Source organism: Amblyomma maculatum, chromosome 4 (genome assembly GCF_055883805.1).
Source record: "Amblyomma maculatum isolate TAMU_Amacu chromosome 4, ASM5588380v1, whole genome shotgun sequence".
In the NCBI taxonomy this organism is placed as follows: domain Eukaryota; kingdom Metazoa; phylum Arthropoda; class Arachnida; order Ixodida; family Ixodidae; genus Amblyomma; species Amblyomma maculatum.
In genome coordinates, this window is record NC_139347.1 from 62,273,511 (window position 1) to 62,294,353 (window position 20,843).

General features: G+C 45.9%; 1 protein-coding gene across 2 annotated transcripts; it reads right to left on the reverse strand.

The window, feature by feature from the left end:
- Positions 1 to 590: 590 nt before the first annotated feature.
- Positions 591 to 20,783, reverse strand: LOC146191222 (putative divalent cation/proton antiporter TMEM165). Of its 2 annotated transcripts, XM_084601710.1 has the most exons (8): positions 20,551 to 20,783; positions 20,425 to 20,480; positions 20,128 to 20,341; positions 19,946 to 20,044; positions 19,808 to 19,863; positions 18,051 to 18,182; positions 8,008 to 8,113; positions 591 to 871 (listed from the first exon to the last, which is right to left on the reverse strand). In XM_084601710.1, the coding sequence occupies exons 3-8, from the start codon at positions 20,282 to 20,284 to the stop codon at positions 801 to 803; spliced, it is 621 nt and encodes a 206-aa protein (XP_084457836.1). In that variant the 5' UTR covers positions 20,285 to 20,341; positions 20,425 to 20,480; positions 20,551 to 20,783; the 3' UTR covers positions 591 to 800. The 2 variants fall into 2 exon arrangements, with proteins under 2 accessions (XP_084457836.1, XP_084457835.1); XM_084601709.1 differs by having other exon boundaries at positions 20,425 to 20,783.
- Between the last annotated feature and the right edge of the window lie 60 nt (positions 20,784 to 20,843).

Consider the following 20,843-nt stretch of genomic DNA (forward strand, 5'->3'; position numbering starts at 1 on the left):
ACGGCGCAGCCATCGCCGCCGATCTGTATACGTTCGGGTTGTCCAGCCGCCCGGACCACCGCGTGCAATGCAGCCAACCGCTGGGAAAAAGCACCGCTTTTTAAAAAAAAAAGTAGGTTAAGCGCCGCGCGTGTGCATGCGCGTCTCCATGTGCACACTCCTGGCTTGTCGACACATAGGTTACTGTACAAAGGTTACTTGGCAATAATTTGATGGTAGCTTTGCGACTTGTAACCTTTCCTACATAGGTTACTGACGTCTAAAAGTTACATTATAGGTTACTGTGCTTAGGGAGATATATAGGCTTGAGCACTCCAAATGTGGTGCGAACTGGCGATATATTACCCGCGGACTAATAATTACCGTGACAAAAGCATTTTTCAGCAGACAACTGTTCTCTGAGTATAGGAAATAACAAAAAACAGATCAATTAAAAGGTAAAATTCGCCACAACTGAGGCTTTATTTGATGTCTCATCTGTGGAGCAGACGTGCAAGAAATTGGTTTAAAAAGGGGTGAATGAAACACTGCAGTGACCTATATATATATATATATATATATATATATATATATATATATATATATATATATATATATATATATATATATATATATTGGTTTGGTTTGGGGGTTTAACGTTCCAAAGCGACTCAGGCTATGAGATACGCCATAGTGCAGGACGCCGGAAATTTCTACCACCTGGTGTTCTTTACGTGCACTGACATCGCACAGCACACGGGCGCCTGGCTTTTCGCCCCCATCGAATATATATATGATGCCGTCAAATGAGAATGCGGTCGTCAAATAGTGGGACCCATGATGACGTTGGAGCAGGCAAGCAGTAGGAATACGCAGCCTCCAAGAAGTGTAACTGAAAAAAAAAGAGAGAAAAGAAAATTATGAGTAGAGGTCCACGGTATTAGCGCGTGCCGGCTCGGTCCCAGTTGGTTCGATCTACATCTCAAAAGTGCTGCCCAAGTTGGTATCGGAAGCTGTACGAACGTGTCTGCGGATAGTGTGTCTGAATCTGGACGCAAAGGTACCGGTGGATTCGATTGGTAGCTCCATCCACGGCGGGCCATAGTTAGGCATACATCGCCGAAATCGGTGAATGGGAACTTGATAAAAAAAAAAAAAGAAAAGAAACGGCAGTTTTTACTATGGGCCATATGGTACATGGCATATGTCTGCTTTGCTGAACAGTAACGAAATCATTTTTTTTTTATATTTGATACCAAGAAAGCCAGAGGCATTGAAATTTTAGTGAACTTAAAATTCGATGTGATCGTTATAGGTTTTTATCTAGGTCACAAGAAAAGCTTCAATAGTGGAGTAATTGTATGTGGCGGTTGCTGCAGATTAGTTCTATTCGCGACTATAGTCCCATGCGCATATTTCATAGATAAAGGTGATTCTTGCGGCAGTGTTTCACTGAGCAGGACAGTCGCTGGCATATTCACACCGTGTTAGTGGGTTGCTTGACCTAACAGTTTCGATAATTTGAAAATACTGCCACTCTTTGAACTCCGCCGCCTCCTCCGCACGACCTCCTCGCCGCTGTACGGCCACGTCGCAGGGTTTGGCTCCATTCCGGGTTTCGTCCGTCGTGCTTGTATTCAACTATAGAACTCATACAATAATAAAAGCTGCGCATTCGCGACACAAATGTAACGGAGATCCGGAGCATCCGCGCACCGCACCTGTTTTGCAAAACAAAACAGTTCGGCTCATCGCTCTACGTCAGGGTCGTTTTCGATTCAACGGAGCTTTATGAACTTTAGGTCGCAGTGAAAATACTGTTGTACATATAAATGTTGTAGTTTGTACCATAACACATTATCACTGCTCTGTTTCCTTCTGCATGTCTGCAAACAATACTGCAATGCATATTTCAACACTATAGCCCGAATTCAGATGCTGAATATTATGATGCTGTTCTTAGTTGCATATATATATTAAATAAAAAAAGTTACCATGCTCGCTTTTCTAACGGTACAATTTTGGTGTATGACAAAAACCTTATTTCAGTTATAAAAGAATTCGATGTGAAATATCATAATACTTATTTATTTTTGGCTAAAAGATATATAACGGGGTCACCTCTATACGGGTTCACGCGCCATGCACGTTATTTTTCGCTCACAACGCCGACCATGGATTTTCCTTCAACACTATCTCGTTAGTATTCGGTAAATCCATCCTTGATGCTCATATTATCGGCGTGAATGAGTGCATGGTTGTCGGCACCGCTGGACCACACTCAAGTCATGTAGCTGCTAGCCCTATTCAGTTTTAAAAAATAATGCAAAAACCCCGTTAGATAACTACCGGACAGATAGCACCCTGCCGGCTGATTGAGATATATGGACACGCCAAATGTAAGATCTGCAGTTCGTTTGCGTGCGCAGGAGTGAACAAAAATTAGACCGACGCCATTCCCATTGCATACATATGAGAATGCGAAAGCATATATAGACTACAAATCCACCTCATGAATCATCACTATGACTATGCATAAACTCCCAAGGTATACCTTACAGCACGTCAATATATGTAAAGCGCTGAGTCAATCTTATGATTTGCATTACGACTTTGAGTCATGGCTAGACTGGACACAATTCATGACTGCGCGTAATATGTGTGTACAAACTGTATATACAGTACATCCCTTTGCAAAGTGCTGATACAGTAGCATGACTACAAAGTAGCATACAAAGCATGACTCGAGTCATGCTACTTTGTATTTTTTCCCTTTATTTGTTCCTCAGACAGTGTCTAAGGCAAAAACCTTTATTGCCTCATCGTTGTCGTCAGCAAAAGTGTCACGCTTTTGCGGCGGCTCTGATTGGTCGAGACGGGATGACGCCATGGAGGTCTCGACATATCACAGAGCCCCACCACAGTATGTGCGAACGCGTGCCTTATATGGCCATATGCCAATAAATAATCGATTACTAAATAAGGGCATATTAAATAATCAGCGACCGATCAATTATTAATTATTAATTACTGCTGCTAATCAAATTAATGATTACTTATTATTGATTATTACTGAATTAAATAATTAAGTAGTGATTACTAAATGATTATTCACAATGTCTAAGCTCTAATTTATTACTGATTGCTACTTAATGGCTAATTACTGACAGTTGCGTATTTAATCAATGGCTAATTAATTCTGCGCGCCCGGTAAAATCAACCACACAACACTAAACGACTGCGAAGGTACAAGGAGCGCGATCTCGTCGCTGCCAACAGAATTTACTGAATAAATGCACTCGCAGAATGTGAAAGAGTAGTTGCTCGCTTCTCTCGTAGCAGCATTCATCGCTACATGCGCAACAGTCGCATAGCAGAATGCAGCACTCAGGCTTTCGCCTTTCGTCACTTTAGTCGCCAAAGTGTCCTCGAATTTTTTATGACAGTGTCATGACTAAACATGTGCTCTTACATAGGCTACTGCATCGTACATCGGCGTAGTGAGTTCATCTGAATTTCGTGCCATGGACGGTCCCGACGGCAGACAATGTCGGATGTTGTGCTAATTGGACACGATGATTAGGTGGAGGCGTACAAAATGCAAAAGTAGACGACATACACGGTAAAATACATATTTTAGTCACAAACATGTCTTGAGTCCAGAACTAAACAGTGTGGTCAAAATCATTCAGAGTATCTAAAACTCCCAAGGTTCATTTCACATCGTGCTTCCGATTCGGACGGTTGAGAAAAAAAAAAGCTACAAAATACTTGATTTCAGCATTTTCGACACAGTTATATCCCAATTTATCAAGATATTGGCAGCACTGAGACGCTGAACCGGCCACAATACGCGCGATTCCACCGATTTTTTCGGCCTGCTGGTGAGCGCTTGGGGAATAATTAGCTTTTGGTTTACATTTAGTTAACCCTGGATGAAAGCGAAAGCTTTATGTACATGGCTACCCTCATTGTCAAGCTTGGATTAAACACACCGTGCGTTTTTGCAAACGTAAAGCCCGTTCTTCATCGGTTTCTTCGGCATGCCGCCTTATCACGGCCTCATTCCGACGTGCCTTCGCGTTACGACGCGATACTGTAGCAGGGTGCTCGTCCTCATCCATCTCGCACAGTATTGTAACCTATAGTAGGAGCCCGGGGAATCCTATTTATACGTATCTCCCCTCTAGCGCCTTCTACTTTCACGTCAAACTGGCGTCAGCTCACGTGACCTTGACCTTGACAGCGGTCACGGGCCAATTGGTGGCCTATGTGACTATGTCCCAAAGTCACATGGCGACCATCATGTCATGTGACCTTGACAGTGGTCACGGGCCACTTGGTGGCCTACGTGACCATGCCCCAATGTCGCATGGGGACTATCAGGTCACGTGACCTCGACCTTGACAGTGGTCACGGGCCACTTGGTGGCCTACGTGGCTATGCCCAAAGCCACTAGCATTCACCAGGCTTAAAGGCCCACTGTCCACCCTCCGGTCGAAAATATTTTCTTTCCCGGTGACTGTGAGACTTCGCCTCTAGAACGCAAGGCCGCAAAATGTTTTTGAAAAGAGTAACGCAGTTACAGCCACCGCAATCACCCGATTCTGTCATGCCTCTCTCCTTCCGTTCCCTCGCAAAGGTTTTTCACTCTCCTGCCCGAGGTCGTCTAGCCTCCGCAATACAAATTCCCCTTCCTCCTCCGCGTTTGGCGGGAGGTGGGGCGTGGCTCTCCGCGAGCGCGAAAAAAAAAAAAAAAAAAAAAAAAACGGTCGAGGGAGCGCGCGCCGCTGGATTCAGTCTGACCGTGGCGAGGGAAAAGCGCGCTGCGAGCGGTAGACACCCATCCTTCTCCCGTCAGTCAGCGAGACGGACCAATGGACATCGTTCGCGGTACGTACGTCATTGCTGTGGCCCGTCGGGCCAGCGCAGGAAACGGGTTTTAGGAAAACGTAGCGCAAAGAAGACAAGGACAAAAAGAGAAGAAAAAGAGAGAGAATTATTGTCTTTTTGTCCTTGTCTTCTTTGCGCTACGTTTTCCTAAAATGCGAATGCACCAACTCGCCCAATTTAGCATTCTTGTGCAGGAAACGGGGAAGCTGGCTTCCCGGAGGAGAGCATGAGAGAGCTTTGAATTGTATTTTCGATGCTTTGCGGCGCGCGTGTCACTGTAGCATTTTGCACAGACTATCTCCGGTACCTGATCGAAACACTGGGCTCCTTTGGCTCCTTTGCTTAAAAGGGCCTTCCCTGGACAGTGACCCTTTAACAGAAGTTTGACTTCTAAATCTCCCTCAAGGTGAAAACCGTGCATACCCGACGGCTCGAACTACCAGTGTAGTGAAGTTTTCGCTTCAAAAATGCCGAAGTTTATCCCGGTTAAACCTAGTATCGTTAAGCATGACAACACGATCATACTGTCGTTTCTTTTCTGTAAGAGCTCCTCGCTCTTCGTCGGTCTCTGCCTCGAGCCGATCACGCTTTCTTTTCACTGCCGTTCCTCGGATCAAACTCAGAGTCTCAGACTGATGCCTGTGCAGAAGCGCTGACGTATTCTCACCGGCACGCACCGCATTCATGGAGAGGCTGAACAACCAAGCACCTGCGAATCAATTGTTAAATTCTGAGACTCTCCGTGTCCACGATCGTTCGGTGGCCACGTGGCAGTTACAGGAGCGCTCGCGACGCGCGCTCCGGCGGCTCATACGCGCGAGTGACCTTGGAAGTTGCAGTGCGAAGAGAAAGCTATGCGTGCAGTGCGCAGTGCAGGCAGGCGGCGGGCGAGGAAAGCACCACGCGGCGGAGTGTCGCTACTTTCAAATTATCAAGGGGTTTTATAGCCCGACCCACTCCATCAATATTCGTACCCCTCTCAAGACATTCCTCCTCCCCCTATTCTCCTCACCCCTCGACCCTGAAAGTCGATCATTGGCGCCTGTTTCCCTCGCCACTATGCCCCCGATCTACCAAGATTTCACATGCCGCCACCAACGTAACACTTCTTGTGTAATAAATTTTCAATGACAACACGTTAACAGATTACATGCTAGGATCGAGCTCGCCCGCCAATGTATCACCGGTTTTGGTTGTCATATGCCGCTCGGCCATTCACTCGCCTGCTTCAAACGTCCTTGTGGTTGTGCGCGAACCGATGCTACGCGAGTTAGGCGCAGCAATGCCAATTAAACAAAACCTTTGTGAATCACCGGCTCGAATTTGTGGACTTGTACGCGGCATGAATGCTCAACAGCTTATATACACAAATTTTATGCCTACTTTCACATCTGCTGCGGGGCCCCAAAATGAATACTTCATGCCGCATGATCTTGAAAACATTGCAAAAACTCTAGAAATATATTCTCCTCGGTAGTGGTCATCGTGGTAGTGGTAGGAGTTCCCACAATGACAGGTACCGCAATTGTAATGGGGAGCGACTCAGCATGGGCGTGCAGCCTGTGTTTCTTAGTCCATAGGTAACATATATTCCTGAGAGAGAGAGAGAGAGAGAGAGAGATAAACTTTTATTCGCATCCGTCAAAAATGACAGAGAAAAAAGGGTTTAGCAAACCCCCATTATATTCCCTTAACCGTCGGCTGTAGTCGCATGGGACTCGGTGTAGGTCAGGGCGAGACCGATGACTTTGCGTTGCTCTTCTGCTATGTGGCTCAGTAATATTATCTCACAGGATTGTACATTTCTATTCGTGTCGTTATACGAAGGGTAGGTGCAGATCGCGTGGACTAGATCTGCAATGCTATTTTAGTGCGTACATCTAGAATTAGAGACTCTGGACGCCATTTAGTGTACAGTTGAGGGCTTGGAAACACCTCAGTTTGCTATTTCCTCAACATGATTTCCTCTTTTCTGCTCAGCTTTTTTATTTGTTGCTGGATATACCTTACCACCGAAAATGGCTTTTCATTGCTCTAGTTCGCATTTTTCGAAGTATGTCACCACAGGAGAAAAAAATCTGCTTCCAGCTGAGCCTTCCAAATAGAAAATTTCCAGTTGTGCACTTGGAGCCTATTGGGAGTTCCAACTGTAATGTCTGCCGAGTCAATGGAAAGCATATTCGTTTGCAAATTTACACTTGTGTATCAGAGACCAACTGCAAATATCCATTTCAAAATGGCACGCCTATAAGAAGAATAACAGCTGGCTCCTAACTCAAGCAGCAGCTGCAAATGGGCCACAAGCAGCCATACATGACACAGCCAGCATATAGCAACGCCACAAACCTGAAGAGGTAACCTTTTTCACTGAAGCGTTCAATCAATGCCCATCTGAAATTATTTTTCTGGATTTATATGTTTCGTTCAATTGATTCATGCTTCCGGAGCAAGTGGCGCTTGTCCGTTGCACGAAGTTATGTAGTCATGATTGCAGTGATGGTCAGAAAGATGAGATCAATTGAGCATATATATCTTCTTTATATATCTTATTTTACAAGACTCTAATTAGACTGCTGTTCTGTGCGGAGCAACATAAATATTCAAGTCAAAGAAACCCTAGACTTCGAATTTGAAATATCATTTGGAATGACAGAACCATCTATAAGGGTAAAATACCAATTATGCTTAGGGGAACTAGCTAGGATTAATAGCTGTATTCACGAGCTCTTTTCTTTTTCAATTCCGATTTAAGTACAGGTGAGGACATAAGTAAAGGAAACACGTGTGGTACTCAGCTATAATTACAATTACGTCTTCCCCATCGGACATAAAGAAACATTTTTTTCATTTGCAAAGAGCCCTAACGCCCGCTACTACCCTGTTCATATAACAGCTGCCAGTTTTAATTAGTTTGGAAAACGCTAGAAGGCAACGCCCATGACTTGTTTACTTTCTCACAGCTGTGCCTTCAAATGCCCAATTAGACACAAGGTGATTTTTTTTTTTTTTTTTTTTGCGCGGGTCGTAACGACCAAACTAGCTAGGACAAGTCTTGCTGTATACATATACCTTCGATTGAAAGGTGTTTTCTTGGACTCTTATGCGTACGTATAAAATTAAGCGATTAATACTCACCTGAACGCAGAGACATCCTATGTGCAACTAGGCATCCCCCAAAGGCAGCAACCAAGATGCACACCGCGTGTCCCAAGATGGCGCCCACGGCCACCTTTGAGACACCCTGTAAAATGTTCGGGGATAAACTATTGTGTACATGCAACTTTGGGGTGGTGACCCAGAAAAAGCTATATTTCGCAATTCGATTTGTAACTTCCAAGCCCCGTCAGAATCAAAACAAAAATTACTTATTCCAGGCATCATAAAACTCATTGCAGAAGCGAAACATATAAAAATCACGCGTTGCAGCCAATACATATATATGCGTGTGTGTCTAAATCTTCGCGAGGATGATCATACTATAACATACAGCGTGTACTGTAATACCGTTAGCGTTGCCGAAAAACGAGCATGTCGCTGGCAGGGGGTAGCTGACAGCTTATAAGACCGTGCACTGGTGATAGTGGCCCACCTTTCGGGTCGGTTTAGCTCGAAAAAGCTAAAGGCGTGGCCAAAAAAAAAAGAACAAAAAGAAAACGAGGTTGGTGCAGTTGCGGCAAAGTCATCCTGATGTGCATCTCACAGCTTCTCGCAACCACCAAAACTCCAAACGCCTCTTGATTGCCTCGATCGCGTCCATTGAGCCTGCCTCTCCGCTGCCAAGCCTAAAACAAAACGCCTCAGGCAGTGACATCGTACGAGCAGACGGGAAAATAGCCGGACGCTCTAGTGCCACGCGGTCTGTTGACTCTTTCGCCACTCCGTAGAGGGCGCATAAAGTCGTGAGGCAGGAGTCTAGGCAGTGATCATAAACGTATCAAGATGAGTTTTGGAATAAAAACTAATTCAGGAATGAAACATGATGACCAGCCAGATAAGATCTTTTACTCGGAGCAGCAAATAGAAACAGCAAGCACCCAAATTGAAGCTGTAATCTCTAAGGATAATAAGGCAGAGTGGACATACACAAAGTTAATGGGACTGTTTGGGCTAGAGTTGGCTAAGGTGCGAGTCAGGAAAAAAAAGGACAAGACGAAAACCAAAGAGCTGGTGGGATGGGGAGGTGAAGAAGGCCATAGAGAAACGCCAGGAAGCCTCCAGAGAACACAGATATTCTAAGCATAGGGGAGACCCAGAAGCAGACGTTGAGATAAAATGGGATAAATACATAAAATGTAGAAGGGAGGCATCCTACTTAATCAATGGGAAAATTAGAAGACAAGGGTCCCAGTGGCTGTCAGAAGTAAACAAAAGGGATAAAAATGCAGCTAAGAAATCCTGGCAACATCTGAATTCCCTTAGTAATAAGACTAGCCTAGAGCAGAGGTCTATCGTTACAGATCAAGGTATTCGGCTAGAAGGGGAAAAGGCAATAGAGCATATACGACTAACGATGTCAGAAAAGTTTAAAGAACAAAGAAATGTCGTAGGTGCCTTAGTAGAGGACGATAGACCGGTTAGTGCAATTGTTCCAATTGGACAAAGAGAGTGGGAAAGGGCTGAGAAGAGAGTACCAAGTAGCACATCAGCAGGCCCAGATGGTATTCCTATTAGGTTATTAAAGATGTTGGGCCCAAAGTCTAAGGAAACGTTAAGAGAGGTGGTGAGGAAAATGTTAATGGATGGCAAGGTTCCTGATGAATGGAGACTAAGTAGAATGAGCATGATATATAAGGGAAAGGGGGACAAAGCTGACATAGGCAACTACCGTCCCATAACAGTAACATCAGTGGTCTACAGGGTGGTGATGCAGATTATAAAGGACAGACTGCAGGCATGGGTAGATAGCAAGGGGGTGCTGGGAGAGTTGCAGAATGGCTTCCGGAAACAAAGGAGGTTAGAGGACAATCTGTTCTCATTGACAATGTATCGAGGTAGCAGAAAAGGAACACAGACCCCTATGGCTAGCTTTTCTAGATATCAAAGGAGCCTATGACAGTGTACTTCAAGAAGACTTATGGAGTATTCTGGATGTGTTAGGTGTGGAAAGCGGAGTAACCAATCTTTTAAAAGATATTTATAAGGATAACCAGGTGCTAATAAAATGGGAAAAAAAGGTGTCGATGCCTGTAGAGGTAAAGAAGGGGCTTAGACAAGGATGTCCCCTGTCACCTTTGTTGTTCATGCTGTACCTGCAAGGATTAGAGGCTAAACTAGAGGGGAGTGGACTCGGCTTCAACCTTTCCTTATTCAAGCAAGGAGAATTTATCCCACAGTCATTACCAGGACTAATGTATGCAGATGATATAGTACTGATGGCTGACAACAGGGTAGATTTGCAGGAGTTGATGGATATCTGCGGTACAGAGGGACATAAGTTAGGTCTGCAGTTTAGCAAGGAAAAATCGGCAGTCATGATTTTTAATGATAATGAGGCCGGCGAACATAGGATACAGGAGGACATGCTGGAAGTAGTGGATAAGTACAAGTATCTTGGGGTGTGGATAAATACTGGAGCTGAATACCTAACGGAGCATGAAAAATATGTGGCAGCTAAGGGAAGTAGAAACGCAGCCGTCATGAAAAACAGGGCGCTGTGGAATTACAATAGCTATGAAGTGGTGCGAGGGATTTGGAAAGGGGTGATGGTTCCTAGTCTGACTTTTGCCAATGCAGTCTTGTGTATGAGATCAGAGGTCCGAGCACGGTTGGAAATTAAGCAGCGCGGGGTGGGTAGGCTTGCTTTGGGAGCTCATGGGAATACGCCAAACCAGGGTGTGCAGGGTGACCTGGGATGGTCTTCTTTTGAGAGCAGGGAAGCTGGCAGCAAGATAGCGTTTGAGCAACGATTGAGAAAAATGGGAGGAAAGCGGTGGGCTAGGAAAGTCTTCAGCTACCTCTACATAAGGAATGTTGACACAAGATGGAGAAGGCGGACAAGAAAAGTGGCAAGCAAATATTTGGACATCAGTAGGGAGACCAGCCAGGAATTATCAATTAAGAAAAAGGTTAAGGGAACAGAGAGGGGTCTGTGGAAAACAGGGATGGAGACTAAATCAGCATTAGAAATGTACTGAACTTTCAAGCAAGAAATAGCCAAAGAAAACATTTACGATAATTCTAGGGGCAGCCCATTGTTGTTCGAGGCTAGGACAGGAGTATTGCGGACTAAGACGTACCAAGTCAAGTACCAAGAGGTAGACACGCTGTGCAGGGTGTGTGGGGAGGATGAGGAAACGCCTGAACACTTAATAATTTCCTGTAAAGGGCTCCGCCCTATAGTTCAAGGCAATGGGCCAGATTTAGCCAAAGCATTGGGGTTTAAGGATAATGAAGGGAAAATAGACTTTAAAAGGGTAGAAATAACCAAACGAAGGTTAGCTGATTGGTGGCTGAAAGGAAGGCAAGAATAGGTCCACACTATCGGCTAGGCGGCCTGTGGCGCCGCCGCCCGATTCAAAGGGTTCAGCCTTATCCATCCATCCATCCATCCATCCATCCATCCATCCATCCATCCATCCATCCATCCATCCATCCATCCATCCATCCATCCATCCATCCATCCATCCATCCATCCATCCATCCATCCATCCATCCATCCATCCATCCATCCATCCATCCATCCGTGAGTTTTGATCTCCACTTGCGTGCGCAAAGCTCCCGCGACGTTAATTTTGACAGGAACTGCCAACTCGTGCCTGTCATTTCATATGGGAGGGGGATATCATAATCAGCCTGCCAGCACCCTTACATTCACGTTAGCCATAAGCCACGCAGGCACGTTAGCGGGGCTTTGTATATGGTCTGGTAGCCTACACTATTGCGTCATACCCTTAGAGGTGAAGCTTAATTATCCCCCATCATTTTAGCGCGGTAGCGTTAAGGAGCTCGTGTCGCAGAAAAGCCGGTGTCGTCGGCGGCGTTGGCCGTGAGCGATAAATCCCGGCATGCACTTCATAAATAAAAAGCAACTTCCATGTGCGGCGCTGCCCCGACACGTGGCGCGCCACTCGCCCCTGACGTTTCGCCGTGCACCATCACGGGTTGTAAAATCAAGCGTCTTTCCTTTCTTTAGATCACTATCTTCGCTCACCCGCTTCTCCCCTTCGGGCCGCGCGGGTACCGGTGCGAGGATGCCCCAATACCCTTGCGTTTAATAAGTTTTCTCGCTCTCTCCCCTTCCAACATCCAGCGTGCGTCACTCGACCAGTGGTGTTTAGGCGACACGGCTCCTCTTTCCGCTCACAGCGCGATTGCTAGGTGTAGCGTCTGATGCCGGACGCCTCTGACGTGATCGCTGCGCCGTAGCGCTCCTGCTGGGAAAGCGTCCCCTGCGTTCCACTCTTGAAGGCGAAGCTTAAGCGTCCTCCATTTTTTTTTATTGCGAATGCAATACTACGCTAGGTCTAACCGCTCGTCGCTGCGTGCCGTGTCCATGTCCTTATTTAAACAGATGAAGAAGAATGACGCTCGGTCACCCGCAGCTAATGCTTTTGCTCCATATTCGGTTCAGCAGCGTTGAATCCTTCCCATTTTTTAGAGCGCAGCTCTTTGGCGTCCGTTCCTGGGTTTCGCGTCGGCGTCGGCCTCGTAACCAGCTCCGCCCCCCTTTCATCCCCCCAGCGCTAGCAGCGACCGACTGATATGGCTGGATGCCGCTGACGCCGCTAGAGAGTCAAGATAAGATAACGTGACTGCATACAACACCGTCGCCGCCATGCAGAAAGAGGAAAGGAGGGTCCCCCCCCCCCCCCCCCCTGTTCCTGTGTGGGCATCGGCGGCGTTGTCCCTGAAACCAACTCCGCAGCTGGGGTTGACTCACTATCGGCGTCAGCAGCATCAGTCAGTCGCTGCTATCTCTTCCCTCCTCCCTTTATCGCGTTGTCTGCTTGCTGCGCGCGCTTCTGCCCCCATCGTTTGCCGCTGGGTGTACACGCCGCCCCCCTCCCCCCTCTTCCTGCGAGTCTCCGGTTGTCAAAGCGCCGGCTCGAACTTAATTCCTTTCTTCGCTCCTCCTCCAATGCAACCCCTGTGCGGTGGCAATCAGAGAGCCAGATCGGTGGCGGCGGATCTGTATATGTGCACCGCCCGAGCCGAAATTGCCGCTGCCGTTCGCCACTGCGAAATTATCTGCCAGTTCTTTCTGAGCCATGAGCGAGACGACCGGTGGAAGTGTGGAAGTCCTCCGGCGGCGGCGGCGGCGGCGGCTGCTGCTGCTGCTGCTGCTGCTGCTGCTGCTGCTGCTGCTGCCGCTGCCGCTGCCGCTGCCGCTGCTGCTGCTGCTGCTGCTGCTGCTGCCGCTGCCGCTGCCGCTGCCGCTGCCGCTGCTGCTGCTGCACGCAGCAGCTGCCAGAGCTGCCAGAGCAGAGGCCCAGCGCCGTCGCCGCCAGAATCCAGAGCAGTAAGCGAGGCTGAAGCAGAAGCTCATCGCCGCCGCCGAGAAGGGAGTCTTTGTTAAAGGAATACGTGTGAAAAAAAAAAAATTCTGTGATAGCGCATACATGTGTTGCTCGATTTCTTTGCCTCAATCTATCGAAAAGGTGAAACAACTTATTTGCTGCGCTCAAATTTCGCATTAGGAAGTAACGTAATCGTCGGTAATTTTTTTTCCTTGATGTCTGTCTTGAAACGAACTTTACTTATTTCGCAATGAAGCGCATATACATTGTTTGTAATACTTCTAAAATATATATTTATCTTGGCAGAGGTGGCGGCCCAAAGCGCAGGAAGTGACTTGAAAATGATGAGCAACTTTAGCTTATCGCGTAGCGAGCTGTATACAACCGTAGCAAGCAAGCCGTCGGTGCGCATGTGTATTAAGGCGCCAGCTAGCGCCAGGTAAGAAAATGAGTGTTGACATTCTGATCATGTCATAACGTTGTCCTAATAAGTAGTCAGGAGCTCGATCGTGAAAAATTAAATGCTCTTGCGCCTTAGTATCAGTCCAACCAAATATTATTTCTTGGCAGCCCTACATGTTATTTTTGAGCGGTGAAGATTTGAGTGTTCCCAGATGACTCACTAAAGTGAAACTCATCATGTGATAAGAAAATATAAATTTCAGCGCATTTTATCATTAAACTGACTGCTTAAATAAGAATGAAGTCAAAAAGTGATATCATCCACATATATACTAAATTTTAATCCCTCGAGCTTTGCCAATTGCTCAGGGAGTTCCCTCATAGACACGTTGAAGAGTAGGGGATACAGCACCAATCCCTGGGGCGTACCCTCACTCCCTATCTCAATTGCGGGGGATTCCAGCGTTTGGAACGAGGCAGTTCTGCCCGTCAGGAAGTCTCTGATGTACCGATATGTGCTGGTACCTGCGTTAATCTTGTTCAGCCCTTTCAGAACCGCCTCATGCTTTACGTTGCCGAAAGCCTTTGTCAGGTTCAGCCCCAAAATTGCTTTCGCATCTTTAGACCTTGAGTCTATTATGTCATGTTTGATTCGGAGTACAACGTCATGCGTTCACAAGTGAGGTCTGAACCAGACTATCTCATGTGACCACAGACTCCCTGCTCCATAAAGCTCATCAGTCTGGTATGGACGACATGCTCCATCAATTTCCCCACACATGAAGTTAAGGAAATTGGTCGCAAATTTGCCAGTTGAGGAGGCTTCCCTGGTTTCGGTATTAAAATAATGTTTGCCGTCTTCCACTGTTGTGGGAGCTTGCCCTTTTCACAACATTAATGTACTCCGTTAGATACCTAATGGAGTAATCGTCTAGGTTCCTGAGCATTTTGTTCGTTACCCCGTAGGCCAGGAGCCGACTTCGTTTTAAGTCTTACTCTCCGCCCTCACTTCCGATTCTGTGATGGGGGCTTCCAGCGCTTCGTAGGCGCTCCATCATAGTCAGGAAATGGAGTTCGCGAAGTTTCCCCCATGTACGTCTCAATTAATTTCTTCATGAAATCATCATCGTTCCCTTCAAACTCATGCCTCGCTTTTACCAACCTTATACCGGATTGCGTCTTCAAGTTGTCGAGGTCTAACAAGTGTCGGATGAATCTTCACGTCTTGGAGAGGTTCATATTCCACTCCATTTCGTCACATTTGTCCCAATTTTGTTCGCATAGTCTGAAAGTATAATCTTAGATTTCCTTATTATGTCTCGCAATCCTCCTTCTGAGGTTGCGGTTTCATTTCTGCTTTTTGAGACGACGCTCCATACTTTGCTTATCTTCCCACATATACAGAAGACGGCTGTCTGCAATCTCCGGGGCGTTATCCCCTTCGAGCGTTTTTGTCGCCTCTCTAACGTCCGAATTGAGCGCCGTCGCCCATTCTTCGATGTTTATGATGGGCTCCAGTTCCTGAGCCCTCCTGATATCTCTAAATTGACCCCACTCAACTCAACGACGTCCGGCGCGCGAGCTCTGCGCGCTTTAAGGTCTTCTTTCAATGCGGATACAATTATGCAGTGGTCGATGCCAAAATTTTGTTCCGAATTATGCCATTCCAAACCTTTTACGGTTTTCGAGAATGTCAGATCTGAAGATGTGTCCTTATCGCTATTGCCCACCTTCGTTGGACTCTCGGGATCCGTGTGCAGGGTGAGCCATATAGGTCATGCGTATCCTCCCCCAGCTGTCGGCCTTCTGGGCATTGGTGCGGGTACTCCCATTCCTGGTGATGTGCATTAAGGTCCCCCATTTTCAACAGTGGCTGGTTACTTAAAATTTTAAGAGCTTTGCGAAGCAGAGCCCTGAATCTCACCTTCCTATGCCTGGGCGAGCTGTATAAATTTAGCAGGAATAGACTATAGGTATTTTTGTTTTCCGATTAAAATTTCGACAAACACATTCTCGATTTTTCTGGAATCTAAATCGTGTTTAATTGCCGCTATATTTCTTTTCACGAGCGTTGTGACCGAGGACTTCTCCCTCCTGCCACCGTCGAAACGCAACCGCCGGCGGTCGGGACCGAGCACGGGAAGTCCGGCATAGCAGTCGGGCATCTTAACCACTACACCACCGCGGCGGGATTTAACACAGCTACTTAAGTTGGTTTTGGCAGGAAGGAAAGCAGAATATCTGTCTCATTTTGATCAACACCTACACTTATTAAGTCAAGGTCATGATCGTCGGTGACCCAGCACCAGTCAATTATCATCCGAACCCTTACGGAGCTGTTCATGTGTCCACAGAACAATTGTGACAGATACTGCGCCTTACCTTTCCGTGAACCGATTTATAAAGTAATTTTCACCCAGCTACATTCGGATCCAGCGAGGCGAAATCTGAAGTCGAGTATATGGAGTTTACGTTCTCTATATGCGCGAAACGAGCTACAAGTATTGACAGGCCGGTGCAAAGAAAGTGCAAGTGTGCACATGGTTCGAAAGTTTTCATGTTTTAAAGTTCACCCAAGCTTATCTTCCGTAAGCACAATGAAATCTCCAGGTTTGAAAATTATCAATACCTCCAAAAATATATTTTACCTTTAACAAGGATGCACTTTATACGAGCCCAGCGCTCGAGTTCAAATCGCGGGATTGTGCTGATCATGTTTGTTTTCTTTCTTAACCCATACGTGCTTGGCACTCTCCGTAGCCATAGCTAATGAACTTATGAAGGAGATGAGTGGATTCCTGCGTTTTTTTCAAATGACAGCTTCCGTAGCCGAACTGTCGCACTCTTTAGGAAGTCATTCCGGGAGCGATTCATACGTTAGGTACCCACCAGAAAAAAACGGTGACCAGTTGAGGAACTAAGGAGAGACTACGTTAAAAACTCACAAGGTACTCGGTAACTCTTGCGAAAGAGCGACAGCCCCCATCAGCCAACGCAAAAAAGGAAAAAAATAAATATTAAGGGCCCCGGCAGCTGCGCACGCCTTCCACGTAGGAATCAATTACCTACTACGTTTACCTATAGTGAACCAGCACAACGGCACAAGGCCAACGGAATAAAGGGACCGACACAGCACTCTCCCTTTCTAAAACATATGTCAGACCAACTCGCCAACCAGTTGATGTTGTTCAATATTACTACTTGCCCACTAAAGGCGGGCTGGCTCACGGTACTCGGGTAACGGTAACGGTAACATGGTACGCGAAATCACAATATATGTGAAAGGTGTCTAAGGATCACTAAAATGTCTTCGGTGAATAGGGAAAAACAGTGGTCCATTTCTAAGCGATGAGCAGATAAGCTGTGTGCACTGGAAGAGCATATTTGATAGTTGGGACGGTTAGGACAGAAGACGCAGTTTTTCCATCAAGGTCTGGCGCGGCCATGGGTGTATGAAGCGGGACTGCAGTCCGGCGAGCGAATGCACCACGCATATTTCTTCGACCGCGGAAAAAAGTAAAAAAAAAAATCTACAAAATTCCTGACGGTACTAAAACACACCCTATAATTACTTGCTGGTCAGTAAAAATGAAGTTGTTTTGAAAAAGTGCGCAAAAGAAAAATCCTAGTCTTAATTTTTGCTTGCGGGTAAATGTGACCGGAATTGATAAAAACCTTCAGCTGTATTCATTAGGAGGGTGGAGGGGAAGAGGTGATTGTGAGGTCATGTTTGCTTACTTCTTGAGCAGATAAGGGAGGGAGATGGCTCGAGAGGGCTCTTGATTGTAACGTCGTTAGCAAAAGGAAACAAGACGCTTCCTAATCCCACCGGTACAATCCGCCATTCTTATATTAGAGCGAAAACTCTGCTATACTCGGAGTGCATCTTCGGATTTCGCCTCGCTTGTCGCAGTGACCTTTGACTGTAGGTTTAGATGGTAGCAACGTGGTAATCACGTGGTAAGCACATTGTCACAGTGTTTGAAAAGCAATATCCTTTAATCAACGTCAAACCGTGCGCAACCTTGCTAAGCCATGTTCAACAGAGCTTTCGCTCGTATGACTAGATTCAGGCTATACTTAAACCCCATCTTTCTTTTTTTTTTTTTGTATTAAGGGCAATTCTAGCATCCATATAAGTTTGACCATCATTAAGACAGTGTGTTCCCAATGCTATCACGCGAGCCTCCTGCGATATTTATGCTTTTTTTACAATGGCTGTAGATTAAACTAACAGTGAAAAATGCATGTAATAATATGTGTAAAAGGAAGCAGTGACCACAAAACCACTTCAGTTCAATAGGTTCCATGAGCGCTTACCTCGTTAGCTGCCAGTGCGATTGTAGACACTTGCGACCTGTCACCCCACTCCCCCAGAAACGTCAATAGGAACGTCTGCACGAGAGCGGAGTCGCCCGCCAGCTTTGTCCAGCTCTTGGCTTCTCGCGATGTCTGCAGAAGAGCGACATATGATCATTCCTCATCCAGGCATTTAATGATCAGCATTCATACAGATACACACAATAAAGCCGTAAGCGTTTCCTGATACATTTCTTTGGCCGCTGCCGGCACCAAGAAGTTACGAGCGACGCACGTGCAAATGAGCAAAAAAAAAAAAAAAATAGTGAAGCTGAAGTTTTGGTACAATAGAGTCTTGTTTCTCTGCATGCATGCACGTGTCGTGTATGCGTGATGCATGCCAGCAACAACTCTCCCCATCGAAAACTGAATGACCGTTGACTGCTGCGCTGCTGTCCTCTGGTTCAACAATTGTCCATTTATTCAATATCAGTCGCATTGGCCCAAATCCCCCTGCATCTTACGACACACACGAAGAAAGAGCCACGTTTCATCGCCGATGCTGCGATCGAACGTGCATCCTCTGAGACAGCGACAGCTGTTGACCGTTGGCCTGGACATCTGTACGAAATGTCTGGCTAACAGACGCTTCAAAATCAGACCTTCAGACGAGAGCAGTGCCAACCGTCACGGCGTGAAACGTCAGTGTTTTTGCCCACCATTGTTCGAGGCCTAATGACGAATAGCATGTCGTCTGCAGGCACCACAGGACACTGAGCCTCGAAGTTATAGCTGACTTCAACGATGTTCCCTGTTTTAAAGGAGCTCAGCTTCTTTTTCCACATATATAACTAAAACAACGCATCGCGTACCCGCCTTGATGAGTATATATGGCAAGAATGACGGATGTGTCATCGACTAACGAAACTTCATTCGTGCGCAATTACCCAGAAAAGCGAGCCCTTCAAGTTTTTTTTTTGTTCATGATGCAGAGAAAAGGTAATCAAACGCAAATCCACATGTGACTTCAAGCACATCAAATGCTACACGGGACCATGAGATAAGCACAAATATTGGAGCTCTAGATCACGATGTAATTAAAGATCTATGTTATTCTCGAGTTACTTCTATCGCGCTGTTTTCCAGCTGTTCTGATTCACAATTAAGAATTATTTCACTCATCTGGTAAATTAAAGCTGATTAACCAACTTAAATAGTGCTTTCCACATTTTCATAATAACTTCTTAGCTTAAAACAGGACTATTTCAGAGGTCGCGTTTATTTTCACCGCATAAGAGATTCAAAAATGATACCTGTGCATGAAGTAAACGATGATAAATGCTTTTTTGTCATTGTTAATTTACGACACCAAAGATGGCTGGGGCACGTGTCAAATATATTGTTAACTTAGCCTTGATATTATGGAGTATCGCCTCTGCCAAAATCTAACCGAGTAACGGGGCTTGCTTTTCGTGGATACCAAAATGTCTTCAAAAGTGCGGACAAAGACAAGCTTGAAATCTGTGACGACAAGTAACGAGCTCCTTGCCTTACTTGTTTCACAGCACGGGTAAGAAACTATAAATCCGTTGCTCGGTATCTTTTATACATACACAAAAAGAAACATGGCACAAACAACTTCTGTATAACTCTGATAGCATTTCCGCACACATATATTACTCTGCACATGCATACTATAGAAGGCTGTTTATATGGTAGTGCGCTTATTGAGGTGAGCGAGGCAAATAATATTCAATTTTTCTAAAGAGCATGCTTACCTCGTTTTCAGCTTCTTTCATAACTTCTTTAGTTTGGCTTTTCTCCATCGCATAACCTGGAAGTACGCAGAGAAATGTCGTGAGCCACGTCTGTGAGCGTAACTGTAGGATAGAACACATGTGCCGATTGTACTATACCTTCAGCGATCATTCTGGAGCCGAAGATAACCAGAAGGACCACCGACAAGTAGTGAGTGTAATCCTTTTGCACGAGAGAGGCAAATGAGCCAATCACAGCTGCAAAACAGAGAATGAAATATATGTCAATCATGTCGCTAATCGCTGGTGTCATAGCCATGATGACCTTTGTGAACACGCACCTGAGAAGACTGACATCAGAGCATTAGCTGACAGAGCGCCTGCAATGGCAGACGTTTTCGAGTGCTTCATTGCCATCAGCGCCGTGATGAAAAAAGTCTTGTCTCCCATTTCAGAAAACAAGATCATTACCGCTATGGTAAGAATCTTGGAATCCATATTTTGACCTTCCCTGGTTGCAGTAGCGGGTACGCAGTCCTCCTATAGTGAATTTTGCTAAATCACCGAACAAAAAGGGAAATGAAATAAAATAAGCCGGGAAAGTTACAAGTCAGCGAGCCTCGTGAACGCTCACTTACCGGATCTTCGCTCCTTTCGCTACACAGTAGGGTATAGGGATGGTCGAAGCACAGACCTGTGAAGTGTTGGTGATCTGTGCAAGTGCAGCAACGTCTTGTTTATCTTCTGGAAGTACGTATACGTACATGGGTGCGTCTTGAGCCGATTGTCTCCTTCGAATTATCTTATCTATTGTCTCCGCGCACGTGTTCAAGCTGACATCGCAGTCTTCAAGCAGGGTGCAAGAAACGCCAAAGATAAAAGCTCCTTATACTCTTTATATATATAGGTGCGGTGAGCACACGAACCATTCGAAACTTCGTTTTGCACTGCACGCATTCACAAGACAGCTTTCTAAGTGCGCGACCCATATATTAAAAGTGCACCTGCGTTGAGCACATTTCGTCAGTCACAATGAATGTGAATTTTGTGACATCTA

Coding starts and splice junctions, on each gene's coding strand:
- LOC146191222 (XM_084601710.1), bottom strand. CDS start 20,284: ATGGATTCCAAGATTCTTACCATAGCGGTAATGATCTTGTTTTCTGAA. Junction 19,864..19,945: donor CTCCAGAATGATCGCTGAAG/GTATAGTACAAT, acceptor GCGTACTTCCAG/GTTATGCGATGGAGAAAAGC. Junction 8,114..18,050: donor TCGCACTGGCAGCTAACGAG/GTAAGCGCTCAT, acceptor AACATTTTACAG/GGTGTCTCAAAGGTGGCCGT.